This window comes from Giraffa tippelskirchi, chromosome 1, assembly GCF_054371585.1.
Source record: "Giraffa tippelskirchi isolate mGirTip1 chromosome 1, T2T-mGirTip1v1.2.pri, whole genome shotgun sequence".
Lineage (NCBI taxonomy): Eukaryota > Metazoa > Chordata > Mammalia > Artiodactyla > Giraffidae > Giraffa > Giraffa tippelskirchi.
The window spans coordinates 131,426,895-131,449,636 of NC_137275.1; the positions used below are offsets into that span (position 1 = coordinate 131,426,895).

Below are 22,742 nucleotides of genomic sequence, written 5' to 3' on the forward strand. Positions count from 1 at the left end.
CTTGTAACCACGCTCTCCACATGGCTTTCTGCTTCCAGGCTCCAGTAAGTGCTGCCCTGGTGGGCTCTGAGGGCCCGGGACACGAGCCTGAGGACACCACTCTGGCCCTTGTGGGCGTCTCACACCCTTGGCTACAACTTTGCACCCTTTTTTAAATCCTGTGACATTCTCTGATTTGAGCGGGCTGTCTGCCTCACTGGGGTCCTGACGCCCTCATCCTCAGTGTTCCCATCTGCAAAATGGGAATAATGTTACTCAGCTCTTGGGACCTTGGAGGAATCAGGTGATATAACTTGAGTGAAGCACTTCGGGACTTAGTACACCCTCAATACACAGATACTTCACCTCCCTGCCCTTTGGGGAGTGTCTTGAACACCTTGGGAAAATGGAGAAGGACAGGGGGAGACAGATCAGGAGCAGTGGCTGTCACCCAGGGTCTCCCAGGAAGCACCCATGCCACTTCTCAGAGACCCCTGGCCCAAACAGTGTTTTAAGGTTGGTTCCTCCCTTTTCTTAAAGAAAGCAGCATTTGGGTTAGTGGGCTTCCCCGTGAAGCCTAGATACTCAAGGAAACTGAGCAATTTCTTTTAGTCCTATTCTCCAAATAGTAGAATCTGTATGGAATATTCTGGGTCCCCAGGGCACCTGGTTCTGTGGCAAGTCCGTGTCTGTCCACTCCCCACCTCTGTCAAAGTCACTAGGTCCCTGAGGTTGTCCCCGGAAGAGTTACGGGTGTGTTTCATTGTCAGTGGGTGGAAGCTGGCTTTGCTTCAGACCCCACGGCCTTGCTTGCCCTGAGCACCTGGGGGCACATGTAACATCTCTAACATCCATAACAGTCTGCCTCATCCATTAAAGGGATGGCCCTGGAGTCCCATGGACTGGGCTTCATGTCAAGCTCTGACACTTGCAGGCTGTGTAATCCTGGTCGGGGGCTTCCCATGTAGCTCAGGAGTAAAGAATTCGCCTGCCAAGGCGGGAGACACAGGAGACGTGGGTTCGATCCCTAGGACAGGAAGGTCCCCTGGAGGAGGGCATGGCAACTCACTGCAGTATTCTTGCTTGGAGAATTCCATAGACAGAGGAGCCTGGCGGGCTACAGTCCATGGGGTCGCCAAGAGTTGGACATGACTGAGCACACAGCATGCAACCCTGTTTGAGTTCTTAGCTCCCTCTCCTCTGTAAAATGGAACAATAATGGCTCAAGACTCAGGGTTTTTGCCAAGCGACATGAATTACTCCGCATTTAGTCCTTGCAGTGCCTGGTGTATGCTGAGTGCTTCTAACCGTTAGATCTTAGGGTGAGCGTTCTCACAGCCTTTCTGTCTGCCTGGGTCTACCCTGGGGCCCACCCAAGGCACTCCAGTTCTCCTCATGCTCTGTTTTCAGTCTTCAGGACAGAGAGCTTCCTCCCTTCCTCATTCTAGGTTTATCTGGGATTGATTCCTGGTGTCAGATAACAAGCAGTGTGATCGATGCCTCCTAGCTTTTCTCAGTGTCTTTCCCAGGCCATCGACCCGGCCTCCTTGGCCCCTGTCAGCCTGTCCATCCACAGTCATGCTGAACTGTCTGTACTAAGTCCCTTCTGGTTGGCACTGTGTGCCTTGGATTCATCCAAATGTCCCAGTACCCAACACTGCGTCTTGCCCATAGAAGGTGTCTTTACTTGCTGAATGATCAAACACATCCTTGTTCACCAAGTGCAAAAGTACCAGGATAAAGGAGGTCTGAGAGAGTTGAGTTTAAGACATAATGAATTGGGACTTAAATCATCCAAAGAAGAAAGGGTTTATAGTGCTGCTGATGCAAACAGAAGTGAAAGATCTTGGTTCCTGCCTTCAAGGGGCTTAAAGTCCCCGGAAGACACTAAAGGTGCTAACAGACCGTGCCTTCCAGTGTGATTCATTCTCTAATGGAAGTGCAGTTAGAGGAGAGAATTTCACAGTCTGCCCTGGGGAGAGTGGAAGTTCTCCTGTAACATAGGGGTGTGGAGGCATGGACAGGAGCAGTGGTGGAAAGGCAGTGAGGTTCATGGTTAGTAGGTCCTGGTGAGATCAGGGAAGGGTGAGGGGATAGAGAGCTCCGGGCAGACCGGAGGGGCAGCTCTCACCTGGGATGTGTAAAGTCAGGATTAAGAAAGGGCCTCTATTATTGGTAGAGCCAATCAGAGTGTAACGTGAGCCACATGAGCAATTCTAAATTTTCTAGTAGCCACATAAAAAGATACATCTGAAAAAAATTTAAATACAGGAACATATTTGATTTAATCTAACACATTTAAAATGGTTGGGCTTCCCAGGTGGTGCTAGTGGTAAAGAACCCGCCTGCCAGTGCAGGACATGTAAGAGACATGGGTTCAGTCCCTGGGTCTAGAAGATCCCCTGGAGAAGGGCATGACAACCCACTCCAGTATTCTTGCCTGGAGAACTCCATGGACAGAGGAGCCTGGTGGGTTAGATCCATAGAATTGCAAAGAGTCAGACATGACTGAAGCAACTTAGCACACAGCACACATTCAAAATATTATCAGTTTGATATGTAGTCACTGTAAAAGTGATGGAGATATTTATATAGTTTTATTCGGGCTGAGCCTTCAAAATCTGGTGTGCATTTTGCATTCCAAACCTGACTTATCTTTGGCCACATTTCAAGTGGATCAGAAAAGATGTGACATCAGAAGAGAAAGAGTCAGAAGTGGAGATTGAGAGACAGCAACAGTGATCGCAGAAAGGGGCAGGGGAGCAGGTGTCCCTTGGCAATGAGGAAAAATGTACAGTCATGTGATGTGGGAGCTGGGGCTTTTAGGAAGAAGAGAAGGTTCTGGAAGTAACAATGAGGAGCAAAGAAAAACACCCCTTGCACCTTTAGGTCAGTTGCATAAGCATAGGAAAAAGAAATCTACACTTCAGGGAAGCAGGTTTCAGTTAAAAAAGGAAAGAAAAAGAAATCTTCCGAGCAGAGGTTGGGGAAATCAGGGATTTTTTGGATGACTGGCTGGGAGGTCTCGGGCCACAGTGGGAAGTTTTCAGCAGACGGGGAAGGAGATGTTAAGGAGGATAAACAGGGCTGCCTGGGGATTACAGTGGGTGATGGGGAGCCCTGGGGCTTCATGGAACTGATAGAAGCCAGGACCGAGGACTAGTGAGGCTGGGATGCTGGTCTTCGGGCAGAGCTGCTGGCAAAGCTGAATGTTGGTGATTGGGGTCTTGGCAGGAGTGGACAGAGTCCTAGAACTCCAGCACGCCCTCCCTGGTATGTGGGGCAGGGGAAGGGGGGTGGGTCTTGTCCTGGAGCACCAGGAGCCCTGGAGATCGTTTTGACTCTTATGGAAGCAGGGAGATCGGGGGAGGCCAGGGCAGGTGATGGGAGAATGGCAGGGGTCCAGTAGAAGTGATGATACAGTGTGATATATACAAGCAATCTCAGTACAATGGCTCCCCTTGATGGAGCTCATGGCACAGGCAGGCACTGTGCCTGGGGGTTCAATACATTGTCTCCATTAAACCTCAGGATGTATTATTAGTCCCAGTTTGTCAATGAAAAGATGAAGTCTTAGATGAAGTTAATTACCCAAAGTCACCCAGCTAGTCAGAGGCAGAGCCTGGATTCCAGTCCACAGCTGCCTGATCCTTAAAATCCTGCCCCTCAGCACAGCTCACCTGGTTCACTGCAGTTCCAGGACTCAGAGGCCCTGTGCATCCAAGAACCAGGCTGCTCGTGGTGAAGGGCTCTGAGCGGATTCTTGGGAGTTTCAGAGGTGGAGCTGTCCTGGGTTATGGCATAGCTAGGGCAGGGCCGTGGGAATAAATGGCTGTGATGCAGGAGACAGATGGAATGAATTATTCTAAAAGGTGCCGCTGGCAGGAAATAGATATAAACCCAAATAGGTTTGGACAAGAGCATAAGGACAGGATCTTAAGCGGCTTTGGCGGGAAGCCTGGGACAGTAACCACTATGGACATTAGGTCAGAAAATGCCCCTCCCTCCCCAGCATCCCTCCCTACCCCTTCACTCCACCATCTCCTGGGGCTTCTGGAGTCCAACCTGCCCATACAGAGTTCAGCAGGAGGACTGGGAAGACATAAATACAGCCATGAAGAGGTGGCCCAAAGAGGTAGGGTTAGCAGGGACTTTGCCCTGCAGACACATATGCTGGCTAACCTAAGATCCAGCCACAGAGCTGATGGGGACCTGTGATGGTCCCAGCCTTCTGCATGGTGTCCTGAAGCCCACCTGCTCCCTGATGCCTTCCCACTTCCAGTTATCTGGCTTGAGATTGAGTTCAAGTCAGGATAACCAAGATGTTCACAGCAGGCAGAAGAAGTCCTGTCTTTAGGAAATCTTGTTAAAAGAGTCTGCCACACTTAGAGTGAAATAAGTCAGAAAGACAAATATCGTATATTAACCCATATATATGAAATCTAGAAAAATGGCGAAGTTGAATTTATTTGCAGGGCAGGAATAGAGACACAGATATAGAGAATGGACTTGTGGACACAAGAGGGGAAGGAGAGGGTGGGAGAAATTGAGAAAGTAGCATTGACATTAATATATACTCTTGGAATTCTCCAGGCAAGAATACTGGAGTGGGTTGCCATTCCCTTCTCCAGGGGATCTTCCTGACCCAGGGATCAAACCTAGGTCTCTCATACTACAGGCAAATTTTTTACTGTCTGAGCCACCAGGGAAGCCCCTATTACATATGCTACCATATATAAAATAGATAGCTCGTGGGAACCTGCTGTATAACACAGGGAGCACAACTCAGTGCTCTGTGATGTTCTAGAGCATGTGATGGGGATGGGTGGGAGGGAGGCTCAAGAGGGAGGGGATATATGTATATATACATATAACTGATTCACTTTGTTGTACAGCTGTACAAACCCAACATTGTAAAGCAATTGTATTCCAATTAAAAATAAAAGAGAGAGAGAGCGAGGCAGCTGCAGGGACGGGGCTGGCTCTAATCTCGGAGACACAACAGTGAGTGGTGTCATGAAGCAAGGTCTTAATTCTCTGTCCGGGAATTGAACCTGGGTAGCCTGGATGGAAACCAGGAATTCTAGCCATCAGATTAGCCAGGGCTAGAGGCTGGAAGCTGTAATCTGCCTGCCTGCTAAGTTGCTTCAGTCGTGTCTGACTCTTTACGACACTATAGCCCACCAGGCTCCTCTGTCCATGGGATTCTCCAGGCAAGAATACTGGAGTGGGTTGCCAGCCTCCTCCAGGGGATCTTCCCGACCCAGGGATCGAACCCACCTCTCTTACATCGCCTGCATTGGCAGGCAGGTTCTTTACCACTGGTGCCACCTGAGAAGCTATAGAAACTGTAAATGCCGGTACGAAGTTTATTATTAGAGACATAGCACAACAGCAGGTGGGAGAGAACATAGAGTAATGGCTTGTTTAGTTAAGAGACCGAAGCAAGGCAGGGATGCACACCCAGAGAGAAAGGGTGTGGGCGTCCCCCTGGTGGGAAGGAGCACAGTAAAGAGGCAGTTAAGTCATTTATACAGGGCAGTTCTTCTGGGTCTTTGTCTTCCTTCAGGTCGATTATCTGGCTTCTTTTTCCACCTGACCTACCCTGGGACACTCCCTGGGTGCACCCATACCCCTCAGGCAAGATGCATCTCCAAGTCAAGGCTTCTAAGAGGAGCAAGACTCATTATGGCCTGGTGTTATCCCTTGACTTTTGACCCACAAGGAACCTTTGTGCACATGTATAATGTCTCCCTTCTCCCAAAAGAGGGAGCAAAGATCCTTTAATCCTTTACTCAATCAGGGTTTTGCCCCTCTTTGTCCTTGCCATGACTGTTACCTTGACTTTTGCCATGACTATCACCTTAAGGTGGAGAAGGCAATGGCAACCCACTCCAGTACTCTTGCCTGGAAAAGCCCATGGATGGAGGAGCCTAGTAGGCTTCAGTCCACAGGGTCGCTAAGAGTCAGACATGACTGAGTGACTTCACTTTCCCACATTGGAGAAGGCAATGGCAACCCACTCCAGTGTTCTTGCTTGGAGAATCCCAGCGACGGGGGAGCCTGGTGGGCTGCTGTCTATGGGGTCGCACAGAGTCGAACACGACTGAAGCTACTTAGCAGCAGCAGCAGCAGCAGCATCACCTTAAGGTGTTTACAAGAGACAAAGCCTGGCTATTTACCCTGTTTCTGTTGGTCATGCCAGGCGAGTGTATGTTCCTCTGTTCTATCTCGTCACAACACAGATTTGGAGCGACAGACATTAAAGCCCTCGGCGCGTCACAGCTCTTGGGTCTAGGACAGGCCGTGTTACAGCTCTTAGACAAATCAGTGTTACAGCTCTATTTTATTTAGAAGATAGCAGGAGAATTCATTCTTGAAGCTTGAGGGCATGCCAACCCAAAGATGCAACGAGAAGAGAGTGGAGGAGTGCGCCAGCGCACAGTGGGGAGAGAGAGAAGAGAGAGAGAGCCCTTTGGCTCCTCTTTTTATATGTTTTTTCTTCCCCCTGGGCCTGCTGTATGCAAATTGGGCTAGCCAGGAGTGTTGTTTGTTCTACCTGAAGTCCTCACTCCGGTCCTCGGACCTTCCTTTGACCTTTCTTCTATTTTCGCAGGCTTTTCCCTTCCTTGTCTTTTAGCCACCGCCATTTTGGATTCCTGTTTCCTATTCTAACTACCTAACAGTCATAACTTTCCTTTCAAGGGTAATATTACTTCCATTTCGGAGGGCAAACAGGAGGCTGATTGTAAATGCCTTAACTGAAGCCCATCTATCTCAAGATATGCTGACGGTTGTAAGTATCCAGCCTGAAGATCACTTCTTCCCCATGAAATGCAAACAGGAGGCCAGTTGTAAATGTCTAACCTCAGTTCAGTCGCTCAGTCGTGTCTGACTCCCCGTGACACCATGAACCACAGCATACCAGACCACCCTGTCCGTCACCAACTCCTGGAGTTTACCCAAACTCATGTCCATTGAGTTGGTGATGCCATCTAACCATCTCATCCTCTGTCATCCCCTTCTCCTCCTGCCTTCAATCTTTCCCAACATGAGGGTCTTTTGAAATGAATCAGCTCTTCGCATGAGGTGGCCAAAATATTGGGGTTTCAGCTTCAACATCAGTCCCACCAATGAACACCCAGGACTGATTTCCTTTAGGATGGACTGGTTGGGTCTCCTTGCAGTCCAAGGAACTCTCAAGAGTCTTCTCCAACACCACGGTTCAAGAGCATCACTTCTTCAGTGCTCAGCTTTCTTTATAGTCCAACTTGCTCGTCCATACATGACTACTGGAAAAACCATAGCCTTGACTAGATGGACCTTTGTTGGCAAAGTAATGTCTCTGCTTTTTAATATGCTGTCTAGGTTGGTCATAACTTTCCTTCCAAGGAATAAGTGTCTTTTAATTTCATGGCTGCAATCACCATCTGCAGTGATTTTGGAGCCCCCAAAAATAAAGTCAGCCACTCTTTCCACTGCTTCCCCATCTATTTGCCATGAAGTGATGGGGCCAGATGCCATGATCTTAGTTTTCTGAATGTTGGGCTTTAATCCAACTTTTTCACTCTCCTCTTTCACTTTCATCAAGAGGCTCTTTAGTTCTTCTTCACTTTCTGCCATAAGGGTGGTGTCATCCACATATCTGAGGTTATTGATATTTCTCCCGGCAATCTTGATTCCAGCTTGTGCTTCTTCCAGCCCAGTGTTTCTCATGATGTACTCTGCATATATGTTAAATAAGCAGGGTGACAATATACAGCCTTGACATACTCCTTTTCCTATTTGGAACCAGTCTGTTGTTCCATGTTCAGTTCTAACTGTTGCTTCCTGACCTGCATACAGGTTTCTCAAGAAGCAGGTCAGGTGGTCTGGTATTCCCATTTCTTTCAGAATTTTCCACAGTTGATTGTGATCCACACAGCCAAAGATGTTGGCATAGTCAATAAAGCAGAAATAGATGTTTTTCTGGAACTCTCTTGCTTTTTCAATGATCCATCGGATGTTGGCAATTTGATCTCTGGTTCCTCTGCTTTTTCTAAAAACAGCTTGAACATCTGGAAGTTCACGGTTCACATATTGCTGAAGCCTGGCTTGGAGAATTTTGAGCGTTACTTTACTAGTGTGTGAGATGAGTGCAATTGTGCGGTAGTTTGAGCATTCTTTGGCATTGCCTTTCTTTGGGATTGGAATGAAAACTGATGTTTTCCAGTCCTGTGGCCACTGCTGAGTTTTCCCAATTTGCTGACATATTGAGTGCAGCACTTTCACAGCATCATCTTTTAGGATTTGAAATAGCTCAACTGGGATTCCATCACCTCCGCTAGCTTTGTTCGTAGTGATGCTTCCTAAGGCCCGCCTGACTAACCTGTCTAGCCTGGAGCCCATCTGTTTCCTACATCAGCTCTGGTCTCCTCTCCTGGCACTCAGTGCGAGTTAGTTTCTATCATCCATGGTCACCTTGGGGAGCACAGGGAATCCAACTAGTGGAGGAGGGAGTCGGAAGATAGACAGTGCCAGGGACAGGGGGCAGAGGGCAGCAGTCAGGTCGTGAGGTGCAGACTGAAGAGGATACTGAGCGTAAGGGGAGACCGGGCAAGCTTCCTGTCTGCAGCTTGCAGGAACCCTTTGGTTTCTGCTTGCCCTGCTCTCCCTGTATGTTGATTCATTCAGCACTATTCACTTTTTTTATTTTTCAAACTTTTTATTTTGCACTGGGGTATAGCGGGTGGCTCAATGATGAAGCATCTGCCTGACAATGCAGAAGACTCAGGTTCAATCCCTGGATCTGGAAGATCCCTTGGAGGAGGACATGGCAACCCACTCCAGTATTCTTGCCTGGAAAATTCCACGGACAGAGCAGCCTGGTGGGCTGCAGACCATGGGCTTGCAAAGAGTTGGACACAACTGAATGATTGAGCATGAAATAGTCAGTTTTTAAGAAACAATGTTGTGACAGTTTCAAGTGAACAAGGAAGAACATATCCATTCTCCCCTAAACTCCCCTCCCATCCAGGCTGCCACATCACATTGAGCGGAGTTCCCTGGAGCACTGTTCACTGTTAACAGCGTCTCTGAAAATGATCTTATGGTTTGTCTACAAGTAACAGTGAGCTTGATTTTGTCCCTTTGCCAGGCAAGTTCTATCTTGGCATCTTAGTTCTCTGGCCCTTTGCTGACCTCAGTGTACTCTGCCAGATGTACGAATTCACTCCTTCCTTCTGGAGCTGGAAGGATGAAGTCCTTCCTGATGTCCAAACCTGGATGAAAGATGATGTCCCAACCCTAAGGGCGGCTATTAAAATGTAAATGTGACATCTTAAGTATTCTAAGCATTTCCAGGGCATCCAGGGGGAGCTGCCTTTTGTGTGTAGGTTTATGGGGATGGGGCTGGGGCTGGCGGTCTCTAAAGGATGCTGACAGACTAAAGATGAAAAGGACACTGCCACGCCGGGGGTTGGAAGAAAGAAAAGCCAGCCTTCCAGGAGCCTCAGCTTGTGGGGTTTGTCCTTTCCCTGCCCTCTGTGAATGGCCCTCCTGCTAAACGCATTTTGTTTTGTGATCAGGAATATAAAAATGGTTGTTCTAGTTTAGTTTTCAAAGCCTGAAGTTATTTCTAGATAGTTTAGACCCTAGGGGGCTTGCTTGGTGTTTCAGATGGTAAAGAATCTGTCTGCAATGCAGAAGACCTAGGTTCAATCCCTGGTTTCGGAGGATCCCCTGGAAAAGGGAACGGCTACCCATTCCAGTATTCTTACCTGGAGAATTCCATGGACAGAGGAGCCTGGCAGGCTACAGTCCATGGGGTTGCAGAAGAGTTGGACATGACTGAGTGACTAAACAACAACAATTAAAAGTACAGTGAAAAATAAAAGAAACAGCACGGTACCTGGATACAAAGATGAATTGTGTGTGGAGAGGAAGCTGTTTCTTATCCTAAGGCCCCAAGATGTCACAGTATCAGATACAGAAACTAGAATACATATTTTTATTTTATTTTATTATTATTATTTTTAGTTTGGCTGTGTTGGGTCTTAGTTGTGGCACTCAGGATTACTTGCCCCTTGGCATGTGAACTGTTAGTTCCCTGACCAGGGATGGAACCCACATCTCTGCATTGGAAGGTGAAATCTTAAGCGCCTGACCACCAGGGAAATCCCTGAATACATGGTTATTGCAAAAGCCTAAACAATGGCTTGGAGGGCCCAGTGTATTTGTGTTTAGTTTACTAGATTGTCTTATCTACACACAGTCAACAGATGTTGATTGAGTATTTGCTACATGCCAGGACCTGGGGGATCCAGAGATGAATCATAGATCCATAGACCCTGCCCTCTGGGAGCTGACTCAGGACAAATCTGTATTTTCGTTCGTTGATTGATGAATGCGATTCTGTTCCCATTATTAGCTATCTGATCATTGGCCATCTGCCAGTGAAGCTCTCTATACATGACAACTGTTGGTTCCAGCCCTTACCAGGGGGCAAAGTTTCAGTGGGTCTGAGGACCGTCATCTTTGCTCAGACCTGCTGAACTTCCTTCAGTGGGCCAGCCTCTACTGCTTCCTGTGCAGAGGCCAGAGTGGGGGGCTTCTGAGCCTAGAGACCTCAGAGATGGTTCTAGTTCAATTCCATACAGGTGATATGGGCTGTGGCCTTAGGCTTCCTGTCGTCAAAACCAGATCTCCAAGCACCCTAGATGTCCATCGACAGAGGGATGGATAAAGAAGCTGTGGAACATGTACGTAATAGAATATTACTCAGCCATAAAAAGTAACACGTCTGAGTCAATTCTAGTGAGATGGATGAACCTAGAGCCTGTTATACAGAGTGAAGTCAGAAAGAGAAAAACAAGCATCATATATTAACGCAGATGTATGGAATGCAGGAAAACGGTACTGATGAACCTATTTGCAGGGAAGGAATGGAAGCTCAGAGGTAGAGAACAGACTTATGGGCACAGTGGGGAAGGAGAGGGTGGGATGAACTGAGAGACTAGCATTAAAATAAATGCATTACCATATGTAAAACAGATAGCTAGTTGGAAGTTGCTATATAACACAGGGAGCTCAACTCAGTGCTCTGTGATGACCTAGTGGGTGGGAGGGAGGTTCAAGAGGGCGGGGACATATGTATACATAGAGATGAAACTAATACAACATTGTAAAGAAGTTGTCCTCCAATTAAAATGAAAATAGAACAACCCCCTCTCCACCCCCACCAGATACCTAAATGGCCCTTCCAACTCAATTGCTGGTAGGAGTTGGGGGAGTGAGACGGGTGGGGGGTGGGATGTTAAAGGTATCCATTCCTGCCCCGAGGACTCACCGATTCATCAGACCAAGGCAGACCAGGGCATGGGCTGGATGTTGCTCTAGCAGCCAGGAAAGAGTAATGATTTAAATGTGGAAATAGCTGAGCCCTGGCCTCCACGTTGCAAATACATCATCAGATGATTTATTTCCTCTGATGAGGTGCCAGGAGAGGAATTGGGAATCTTTTTGAGAGGGATTCCAGGGTCACTACATTGGAGGAGCATCCCTGGCCCCAATTTAGACTGAACTCAGAGCCCACTGTTGCCATGTATATATATACATATATATATATATACTATATATATATATATAATTTTATTTATTTATTTTTGGCTGTGCTGAGCCTTTTTTGCTTCGAGGGCTTTTCTCTAGTTGCTGAGAGTGGGGACTTCTCATTGCAGTAGCTTCTCTTATTGCAGAGCATGGAGTCCGGGTGCTTGGGCTTCAGTAGTTAGCTCCTAGGCTCTATAGCACAGGCTCAGCAGCTGTGGTGCACAGTCTTAGTTGCTCTGTGGCTTGTGGGATCTTCCCGGATTGTGGATTGAACCCATGTCTCCTGCACTGGCTGGTGGATTCTTTACCACTGAGCCACCAGGGAACCCCAACCCTCACCTTCACTCCCTTTGTTGTTTTGAGTCTCTCTGCATTGACACAGCCTTCCTTCCAATCCACGTATTGCCCATGTTGGATAAGAGTACAGGCGTGTCCCCTGAGCCTCAGGACCTAATTCTTTTCCTGGCCCCTCCCCTCCTCCTGGGTTGCGGTGACCAGCCAGGTCACCTTGACTGACCTCTGTCCCCTCCCACCTGGCTTTCTCTCTCCATCCCTCAGCCCCAGTTGCAAAATGATATGCACATCAGCCAGAGTCCCTTCCCACTGCTGAAAAATAAGCACACAAGCCCCTGATTGTTCTCAAAAATTTTCATGCAGAGTAACTTGAGAAGTAGATAGGGCTGGAGAAAAATAAATATTGCAAGGAAGTTACAAAATATCTCTAGGAGTACTTGGAGAAATTGTCCTAGGTCATCATAACATCTAAATTGAATTAGCTCCACCATCCCTCCTTCTCCCTTTCTTAGGAATGGGATCCCATCTGATCACATGAAATACTGCAGTTTCCTTTGTCTCTCGCCCTCACAGGGCTGTCAGCCTCGAAGACTCAGGTGTGTGGTCCAGTGGGGCAGTGGTGCTGGGTGCTCACCCAGACCCCACTGGTGGTGTGGGACCCTCCCAGACTCAGGTCAGATGAAACTGCTCTGCCATGTCCTTGCCTCATACCCTCCTCTTCCCTTTATTGAGGAAAAGTAAACAGAAGTCCCCGTGAAAGACAGAAAGCTGTGGCAGCTTCAAAGACGGAGGTCATTTGGGGCTCTCTATTACAATGAACAATGTGAGTGATGAGTAACCAGAGTGAGTATGATGAAATCAGACTTGGGTGGGTTTAACTAGATCCTTCGACGAAATGAGTGCCAAGGTCCCTGCCAGCCATAAAAACCTTATCTCCACCTGCTGTGTAGGAGCTGTGGGACCACAGAGAACAAAAAAGAAAAAGGCTGTTTGTTGTTGTGTGTGAATGTGCTCAGTCGCTTCAGTCGGGTCCGACTCTGCAACTGCAGCCTGCCAGGCTTCTCTGTCCATGGGATTCTTCAGGCAAGAATACTGGAGTGGGTTGCTGTGCCCTCCTCCAGGGGATCTTCCTGACCCAGGGATCTAACCTGCATCTCCTGCGTTGCAGGCAGGTTCTTCACCCACTGAGCCACCTGTTTGCTGTTGCTGAAACTCAAGTAGATGTCAATTGAATCATTTCATTCTGTCTGTTTTTTTTTTTAATATTATTTAGACTCAGGTTCTTTGGAAGAAGTTAATACCCACTTTTTTTCTGTTTTTTTTTTAATTTAAATATATACTAAAAGATTTTTTACAATGTTATGTTGGTTTCTGCCATACAATAATGCAAATAATACCCACTTTTGGTTAAATGCAATTTGTGAGTATTTTTTCAAATGGGAGGCAAATAAATTCAAAATAACTCCCCAAATACCTTAAAATTATAGTTAAGAAATTGAAAAACCAGGGACTTCCCTAGTGGTCCAGTGGTTAAGACTTTGCCTTCCAATGCAGGGGGCATGTGTTCAATCCCTGATTGGGGGAACTAAGATCCCACATGCCCCATGGCCGTAAAACCAAAACATAAAACAGAAACAATATTGTTAACAAATTCAATCAAGACTTAAAAAAATGGTCCACATCAAACAAAATCTTACAAGAAAAAAAAAGAAACTGAAAAATCAGTTTTGCAAAGAAAGACTAAATTGATGCAGGGGCTGCCTCAGAATGCTTTCTCAGGCTGTCCCAGCCAGCATGAAACACAGGCAGGCTTTGAATCAGCCTGCTCATAGCCCCATAACCATGTTTGTACCCCTGAGAGTGTCAGGAACCCTCACCTGCCTAATACAATACGTCCTCCAGGAAACAAAGGCCCTGTGGTTCCAGGGCTCCCACTGACATTGGGGGACCATCTCCAGACTCTTCCTCAGTTCAACTGTTTGAGGCTGAGTAGTTTTCAGATAAATTTTCCTTTTCTGTTCTTTAACCTTTGCTCTTAAGCACCTCCCCACCCTCAGCAGACAGTATTTTAGCAAAAGCTCTTTAGGGGGTCCTCTTATTCCCATGATTAAAAGGAATGCTTCACAATTTTAACCTCAGGGAATAATAAATAGTTTTAGTCAACCCTCTTTTGTGTGTGTCCTCTTAAAGAGAAATCAAAGTTTCAAAATGAAGCTCTGATAATAGTAAGACTTCATTGATTTTCCAAAAATATGTCTTCATGTTGTTTTGATAATGACAAATGCCTTGCTCCAGAACTGGGTACCTGTTGCCATAGATATGTGATTTCATCATTGAATTGGAATCAGGACATCCAGGGGTACAGCTTAGGCTTCTAGATGTCTAAGAAGAACCTTGTCTGATGATGGTACTCAGCCAGGATTAAGTGTCAATTCAGTTCCAATGAATTTCTCCCACAATTCACATCTATAAGCACTAAGTAGCAATTCCAAATCATGGGTAAATAAGGAAAGCCAAGATTTTATTGTTTGGGACCAAAATTTTGCTCAAAAAATACGTTTTTCAGCCAACAAAAATGTGTCAACTATTTGCATACAGTAACTTTAAGAACGAGTCTTTGCACCAAAAATAAATGGATTACACATGTCTTTGTTCTTGCAAAGAAACTTATTGTGATGGTTCTGCTGTGTGCTGGTTGATGGATGGGAAGATGAGTGAGTCTCAGGACACCTTTGGAAGACAGAGATGGAAATCGACAATTGTGAATAAAGAGATTAGTACCAAAGATAAGGGCAAGGTTCTGACATGGTTATTTCAGTGGCACTTAATCTTCAACATTCTACCTTCTGGATTATTATCTTGAACATATAAAAAAGTTTTGTTTTGCTTCTCAATAAGAGAAATCTCCTGTGAAGTGCATCAACATTTTTTCCCCTGCAACTTTCATTGACCTGTGATTTAATTACTCTTACTAACATCAGTGATTCTCAGAATGTGGCTATATGCAAGACAGCGGTATTCAAAGTGATCTATGGGTGTGCATTTGCTGCTTTAATAATTAGATATTTATTTTAATGGAATAAATACCATTTACTTATTCCATTATTATTCCATTAGTAATAGTGTAATAGGAAGACACTAATTTTTCCACTTATGAAGATGATAGAAAATTCCCTTCTTACATAAATCTCAGTTTAAGAAAAGTGGAGTGAGGGCTTCCCTGGTGGTCCAGTGGTTAAGAATCCATCTTGCAATGCAAAGGTCACTGTTCGACCCCTGATCGGAAAGATCCCACATGCCCCAGGGCAGCTAAGCCCACGAGTCACAACTACTGAAGCCAGTGCGTCTAGAGCCTGTGCTCCGAAACAAGAAAAGCCACTGCAATGAGAATCCTGCACACCACAACAGAGTAGCCCCCATCTGCTGCAACTAGAGAAAGCCTCGGTGCAGCAACAGAGACTCACAACAGCCAATAAATAAATTTTTTAAAAATGGGGCTTCCCAGGTGGCTCAGATGGTAAAGAATCAGTCTGTAATTCGGGAGACCCAAGTTTGATCCCTGGGTTGGGAAGATCCCCTGAAGAAGGGAATGGCAACCCACTCCAGTATTCTTGCCTGGGAAACGCCATGGACAGAGGAGCCTGGCAGGCTACAGTGCAGGGGGTCTCAGAGAGTCAGACACGACTGAGTGACTAACACACACACACAGTAGAGCAAGAAAATAATAGCCCAGGAATACTCAGCTCTGGCAAAATTGTGCAGGCTTCATGTGGATGGGGTGTGTAGAGGTTGAGAAACCATCCACTGACTACTTCCAGCCATTCATCAGGAAGCATGACTCCCCACTGAGATAAACAACATCTCCCAGCCTGGCATGCAGAACCCATTCAGCAAGCCACTTGGTACTTATTTTTGAGTTGCTCTTCGCTTTTTTGAAGCCACGGTCTTCTCTAAGGCTCTTGAGCCTCCTTCTCTTGGCTTCTTGATCTCCTGAGATGACACCCTCCTTTCTAGAGGCCATCGAGAGGTGAAAAACCTTTCCCTTGATTCTCCTAGACCTTGGAAGAGTTTTTGCTTTGTTTTGGTGGCACCCTTCTCTCTCTCGATCTGGTTTTGTGTGTGACCATGGCTCCAAACAACAACTATGTTTAATAACTAACAGCTTTGTCTGGTACGTTCCTCAGAACTGTTCTCATATGGAGGAAGAAAGTTTTCTTCTTAAAGTCATATGCTTAGTCGCTCAGTCATGTCCGACTCTTTATGACCTCATGGACCATAGCCCACAAGGCTCCACTGTCCATGGGATTCTTCAGGCAAGAATACTGGAGTGGGTTGCCATTTCCTGCTCCAGGGGATCTTCTGACCCAGGGATCGAACCCTCTTCTCCTGTGTCACCTGCCTTGGCAGGTAGATTCTTTGCCACTGAGCCACCTGGGAAGCCCCTATTCCTGTCTGCTATAAACCTACATCTTAAAGTCATAGTTTTCAAGTTTATAATAGCTACAAATAAGACGATCAAGCTAGAGTGAAAGAGTAAATTTCAGCCCATCTACAAAGGCCTGGGCTTCAAAGCCTTGCTGAGTTACTGCCTCCTCCAGGCAGACCCTGGGATGAGCTGCTGACACAGAAAGAATCATTGCCTCTGCAGTACCACACTTGGCTTGTGCCTTATCACCCCACTATACTAGTTCATTCCACCTCTGTAATAGTTATCTGTTTATACATCTTCTCAGATGTGAGCGTCTGAAAGGCAGTGATTTTACCTTCATCTCTCATTCAACACATGTTTTCCGAATGCCTACTATATGCCGGCACCGGTTTAGGAAATGAAAAATTGGACATAAATGATGCTGACAAAATCTTTCCCTCCAGCAGCTTGCTGTCTTTGTGTTTCCCACTGTCTATCATAGTGTGTTAGTTATCTACTGCTGCGGAACAAATTACCCCAAACCTTAGCAGCTTAAAGCAACAAAAATCTCTTGTCTCACCCTGTTTCTGAGAAAGCCATGGGGATGAAAGGACATCTAAGATTTTTTTTTTCAGACCCAAAGTGTTGCTCAGAAATATGAGTATATACATATTTATAATCCCATATATTTAATTTATATATGTATAATCCTATCTGGCAGAAAGCTGGGAGCAACTTAGCTGGGTTGTTCTGGCTCTGGGTCTCTTGTGAGACTGCTGTCAAGATCTCAGCCAGAGTGTAGTCATCTGATGTCTTGATTTGGCTAGAGAACCTACTTCCAGACTCGCTCACGTGGCTGTTGGCTGAAGGCCTCAGTTCCTTAGCCTGTAGTCTCTCCACAGTGTGTTCATGACATAGAGGCTGGCTTCCCCCCAAATGAATATTCCAAGAGAGATAAAGAGTAAGCAAGGAGGGAACAGCAGTGTCTTTTGTCTCATCTCAGAAGTGACACGCTATCACTTGTGCCGTATTCTATTGGTCACAGAAACCAATCCCTGTAGAGTGCAGAAAGAGACTATGCAAAGGGGTGGGATCCTCTGGAGCCATCCTGAAAGATGGCTGCCATAGTAGGACAGTGCATGCTTAATAAAAGTCTATTAGAGTTTTTCCTGTTCATGGGTTTTCTCGAGGTAAGAATACTGGAGTGGTTTGCCATTCCCTCCTCCAGTGAACCACATTTTGTCAGATGCAAAGAGCTGACTCATTGGAAAAGACCCTGATGCTGGGAAAGATTGAGGGCAGGAGGAAAAGGGAGCAATGGAGGATGACATGGTTGGATGGCATCACTGACTCAGTGGACATGAATTTGAGCAAACTAGCTCAGTTGGTAGAGAATCAACCTGCAGTGCAGGAGACCCTGATTTGATTCCTGGGTCGGGAAGATCTGCTGGAGAAGGGATAGGCTACCCACTCCAGTATTCTTGGGCTTCCCTTGTGGCTCAGCTAGTAAAGAATCTGCCTGCAATGTGGGAGACCTGGGTTCAATCCCTGGGCTGGGAAGATTCCCTGGAGAAAGGAAAGGCTACACACTCCAGTATTCTGGCCTGGAGAATTCCACGGACTATAGTCCATGGGGTCTCAGAGTCAGACACAACTGAACAATGTTCACTTTTCTTTTTCTGGGAGATAGTGAAGGACAGGGAAGCCTAGCATGCTGCATTCCATGGCATCGCAGAGTTCGACACAACTTAGTGACTGAACAACGGAGCTTTTATCTCAACAATCCATAAGTCAAAACCTTTACTTTTTTTAGTAGACTAATTTTTAAGCAGTTTTAGGTTTACAGTAACATTAAGCGGAAACTACAGAGAGTTCCCACATGCCCCCTGCTCCACACATTCACAGCCCCCCTTAGAATCAACATCCCCCACTAGGGAGGTACACCTGTCACAACTGATGAACCTACGTTGACATCATTGTCATCCAAAGTCCATGGTCTACATTAGGGTTCCCTCTTGCTGCTCTGCATTTTGTAGGTTTAGACAAATGTGCGATGATATGCATCCATCATCATAATATCATACAGAGTGGTTTTACTGCCCTAGAAGTCCTCTGTGTTCTACCTATTCATCCCTCCCCACTCCCAACCTTTGGCAACCACTGATCTTATTATTGTCCTCATAGTTTTGCCTTTTCCAGAATGTCACACAGTTGGAATAGTACAGTAAGTAGCCTTTTCAGATTGGCATCTTTTACTTACTAATATGGGCTTTCCAGGTGGTGCTATCAGTAAAGAACCCCTCTGCTAATGCAGGAGACATAAGAGACGTGGGGGTATATCCCTGGGTTGGAAAGATCCCCTGGAGGAGGGCATGGCAACCCACTCTAGTATTCTTGCCTGGAGAATTGCATGGACAGAGGAGCCTGGCAGGCTACAGTCCATGGGGTTGCAAAGAGTCGGACACGGCTGAAATGACTTTGCACACATGCACACATTTACTAATAGGCACCTAAGTTTCCTCCATATCTTTTCATGGCTTGATGGCTCATTTCTTTGACTTTTTAAAAAAGTCAAATAAATGAGCATATTACTGATTGCATGGTTTTGGAGCATTTTCAGTCTTCCACTAAACTTAAATAATTTGAAGGGTTTACTCAGTTAACATGTTGCTGCCATACTACACTAAAAAATTAATAAATGTGTTTGGGGCAGACTTAGTAACTCGTCTTTACCCTATATTGTCTTCTTTCTTTCCCTTACAATCATGTACACTGGCCATCTTGCCAGAATCATTCAGTGGAGTTCTGCTTGTTTAACCATTGGTGGAAAATCTCTGTTTGAAACCCTTGTTCTGTTTAGAACAGATTTTGTGTAATGTACAAAGTAATAGTTTGTTAAAAGGACTGAGCTCTCTCAGGAAGTGCTGTGTTGTGTATGTTTGTGGACAAAGGGACCTGTCACCAGTGGCGCTTATTAGACTGAAGCCTCAGGTAGAGGAGAAGGGAGCTACTCTTTTTGTTTTTTTAATTAAAAAAAGTTTTTTTGACCAGGACATGCACCACGCGGGATCTTAATTCCCTAACCAGACTTCAAACCTGTGCCCCCTGCAGTGGAAGTGTGGAGTCTTAACCACTGGACCACCAGGGAATTCTCTCTACTCTTTTTTGATTGGAAAAAATTAGAACTGTATCATTGCAGTTTGACCCACTCTTACAATGAGCTAGAAACAAACATGCAACAACAAAACAAGATGCAAGTCAGTAGTCTTCTTGGCTGTGTGATTTTCCTCCCCTTATTCTGCCAACATTGAAAGTCAGCACAGACTTGACAATCAAGGGATGATGTTCTAATTAGTGGGAGTAAAAGAAAAGAAGCTTTGCCCTTGTAACTCATTGGTTTAGGAAAATGTTCTCATCCCTAGAGGAAGGAAGAGGTCCCGATTATTTTGTTTTCCTCCTCAAGCTGAAAAATTTCAAACTGAAAGGCAATTATCACTAACCCATCCCTTTATAAATTATGAAGTAGCCTCACTAGTCAATCCATGACTCTGTATTGTTTGCTCTTAATCCTTTACTGTATTAATGCTCAACTTACTCAATGGACTTCCTCAAGCTCAGGCAAGGTATAATGTAGTGTTGTGCCTTAATAAAAAAGTTATGTGCAAAAAAACTTTTGCCAACATCTTTTTGAGAGAATAGATTCTTTTTATAATGAACATATAATTGTCCAGTGAAACTGGAACAGTTAACAGAATATGGTTAAACTTAATTAAACCTTCAAGAGAAATAGGAAGGGGTCAAACAAAGCCAACGAACGGAGAAGCCCAAGATGAATTTGAGATATACGTAAGGATAATGGCGTTTCAGCCTGGGTATCTTCTGGTCCCTCCTGATAGCTAAGCTGCCATCCTTCTCATCATCATCTCAAGAGAAAGCAGGGCTTAGAGCAGGAGGGCTGATACTAATATTTAGGGGCTTCCCTGGCGGTTCAGTGGTTAAGACTGCGCCTTCCAATGCAAGGGCTGTGGGTTCGATCCCTGGTCTGGGAGCTAAGATCCCACATGCCTTGGGACCAAGAAACCAAAACATAAACAACAGAAGCAATATTGAAACAAATTCAATTAAGTCTTTAAATTTTTTAAAAAATATTTGTGCAATACATGATGCTATGCCTACCATTCAGGCTCCTGAGGGAAATAAACTTTTCTCTACTGAGTTGCAACTGGCCAGCCAGCTGTTCTCATGAGAAATAAACAAAAAAGACAAAATGCTACAAGAAGCTTGCATATTTAGGAGCAAAACAGATTATAGGTCATACTGTGTGGGAAGAGATAGAACATTCTGGAAAAGAAGATTTAGGGTACATTAGAAAGATGTACTTTGCGCAAGATTTAGTGGAAAATCAGGTTAACTCTTCAAAATTTGCTAACATTTGAGGATTGACGAGAATGGTAATTGAATTTGTATTTCTCGACAATTTGTTCCAAGTCGTACCCGATGTTTTATGGAAATATTATGTAAGAGTTCTACTTAGCTGTTTTAGCAACAGTATTTTCAATAAAATAGAATAAATAAGTGGGAAAATGTTCCTTACTGAACAATACCTCTGGTGAGCTATGGCAATGCTACCTGATAGGTAATAAGGAGCCCCCAAAGCACCTCCCTGGTGAACCCCAAGGTACCAAGGATCACAAACATCACAGCATCTTTTTTTAAATTAAAAAAAATTTTTGGATATCTTTTGGCTGTGCCGCATGGCATGTGGGATCCTAGTTCCCTGACCAGGGATTGAACCTGTGTCCCCTGCCTTGGAAGCATGGAGTCTTCACCACTGGACCGTTAGGAAGTCCTATCACAGCATCTCTACAAATGTTTTTTGAATACCAATTATTTCAACATCTGTTGTCAACCTTTTCTGGCTCCCACATCTGCCTCCCTGTGCAATGAACAGTTCTCCAGTTGGCAATACTCTCCCTTGCAGGGGGTGGAGATTGAACATAATACGGGCATATTATGAAAAAAAAAAAGCCCTCCATCATTTCTTATCTGCCATGCTGGGGGTCAGGGCAGGATGGCATCTCTTCCTCTCCACTGTTAGTCAACTGAGTAGGTGGAGATGGGTGAGCTTGCTGGCCTCTGTAGCAGTCATCTGAAGGAGGCTTGAAGAAGAATTCTAAAGTAAACATGACCTGGAGTCAGAACCTGGCTTCCTTACCCCAGGGTCTGTCACTTACATTTGGCAACCTTTATCTATTAACTGAAGGGGTTGAAGTAGACAATCCGTGAAGTCCATTGTGCTCAGACACTCAGTCATGTCTGACTCTTTGAAGCTCCATGGTCTGTAGCCAGCCAGGCTCCTCTGTCCATGGGATGTTTCAGGCAAGAATACTGGAGTATTTTCTCCTCCAGGGAATCTTCCTGATCCAAGGATCGAACCTCAGTCTTTTGTGTCTACTGAGTTGGCAGGTGTGTTCTTTACCACTAGTGCTGCTTGGGAAGCCCCAGGGTCCATTAGAACTCTGGTATTTTGCTGTTCCATTTTGACCAGAACCTGGTGAGCCTTGAATAGTTTCACAGGATGAAGTTCTGTACTGTTTTCCTGTAAATCTAAACCCAAGGTTTTAAACTGATGGTCAGCTCTGCTGTATAAATGTGTTTTATTTTGTTTACACTCCCTAGTGGTTTTTTCTTTCCTTTGTCTTTTTTCCCCCCTAACTAGTTGTCAACACATAAAAAAAGGGAGATTTCTCTAAATCATTTCTGGCTTGTCTTGAAATTTTTGGATCCGTCAATACCTGGCCCTCGTTCTGACACAGCAACAGCTTCCAGATGGGGCATGCGCTGTTGGGTTCCCCAGGCCCACCTGGCCCTCCTCCCTTCCCAGCCACTGTTAGAAGCTGGAGTTTGCAACCTCTTTGTAAAATGCTCTCCATCTTCTCCTGATCATGTGGGACAGTAACATTTGTACAGGGCAGCCTATCCTAGCTTTCTCTGCTACCTGCCCTGGCTCCAGGAGGGTGGGTTTGTGCGGCCATGTGAGCTGTTGGCATGCCTTCTGGCTAGTTCATGAGCACAGAGGTTGGGAGGAGAGATAGAAGTTTTTCAAACTTATCACAGTTCTGAGACGCTCCCCACCGTTCCATCTGCATTACAGATGTGCAGGAGGTGTGCGTGGTGGTGGTTGGGGGTGTTGCTGCCACATGAACATCCACATGCATCAGGGAGAGATGAGACCAAAAGAGCAAAGTGGCTTTGGAAATTTTCAAATGTCTTTTTCCCTCTTATTCCTACTCTTATTGTTAGGTCCATGCCACAAAGGACGAGCAGGTGGCTGCTGTACCCAGCTGGGCTCCCTGTCGGCCCTGAAGCACGCAGTCCTCGGGCTCTACCTGCTGGTCTTCCTGATTCTCGTGGGCATCTTCATCTTAGCAGGTAAGAGCATTCTTTGCCACCCTGGCCTTTAAGGAAGTAAGCA

At 45.7% G+C, this 22,742-nt stretch overlaps 1 protein-coding gene across 3 annotated transcripts in view; it reads left to right on the forward strand.

Annotated features, from left to right (window-relative positions):
• The window catches only part of SCARA5 (scavenger receptor class A member 5), a 151,031-nt gene that overhangs the window by 9,527 nt on the left and 118,762 nt on the right, over window positions 1–22,742 (forward strand). For all 3 annotated transcript variants that reach the window (XM_081497071.1, XM_081497061.1, XM_081497064.1), the window contains exon 3: window positions 22,571–22,699. In XM_081497071.1, coding sequence (XP_081353197.1) covers window positions 22,571–22,699 — 129 coding nt within the window. The remainder of the gene's footprint in view (window positions 1–22,570; window positions 22,700–22,742) is intronic.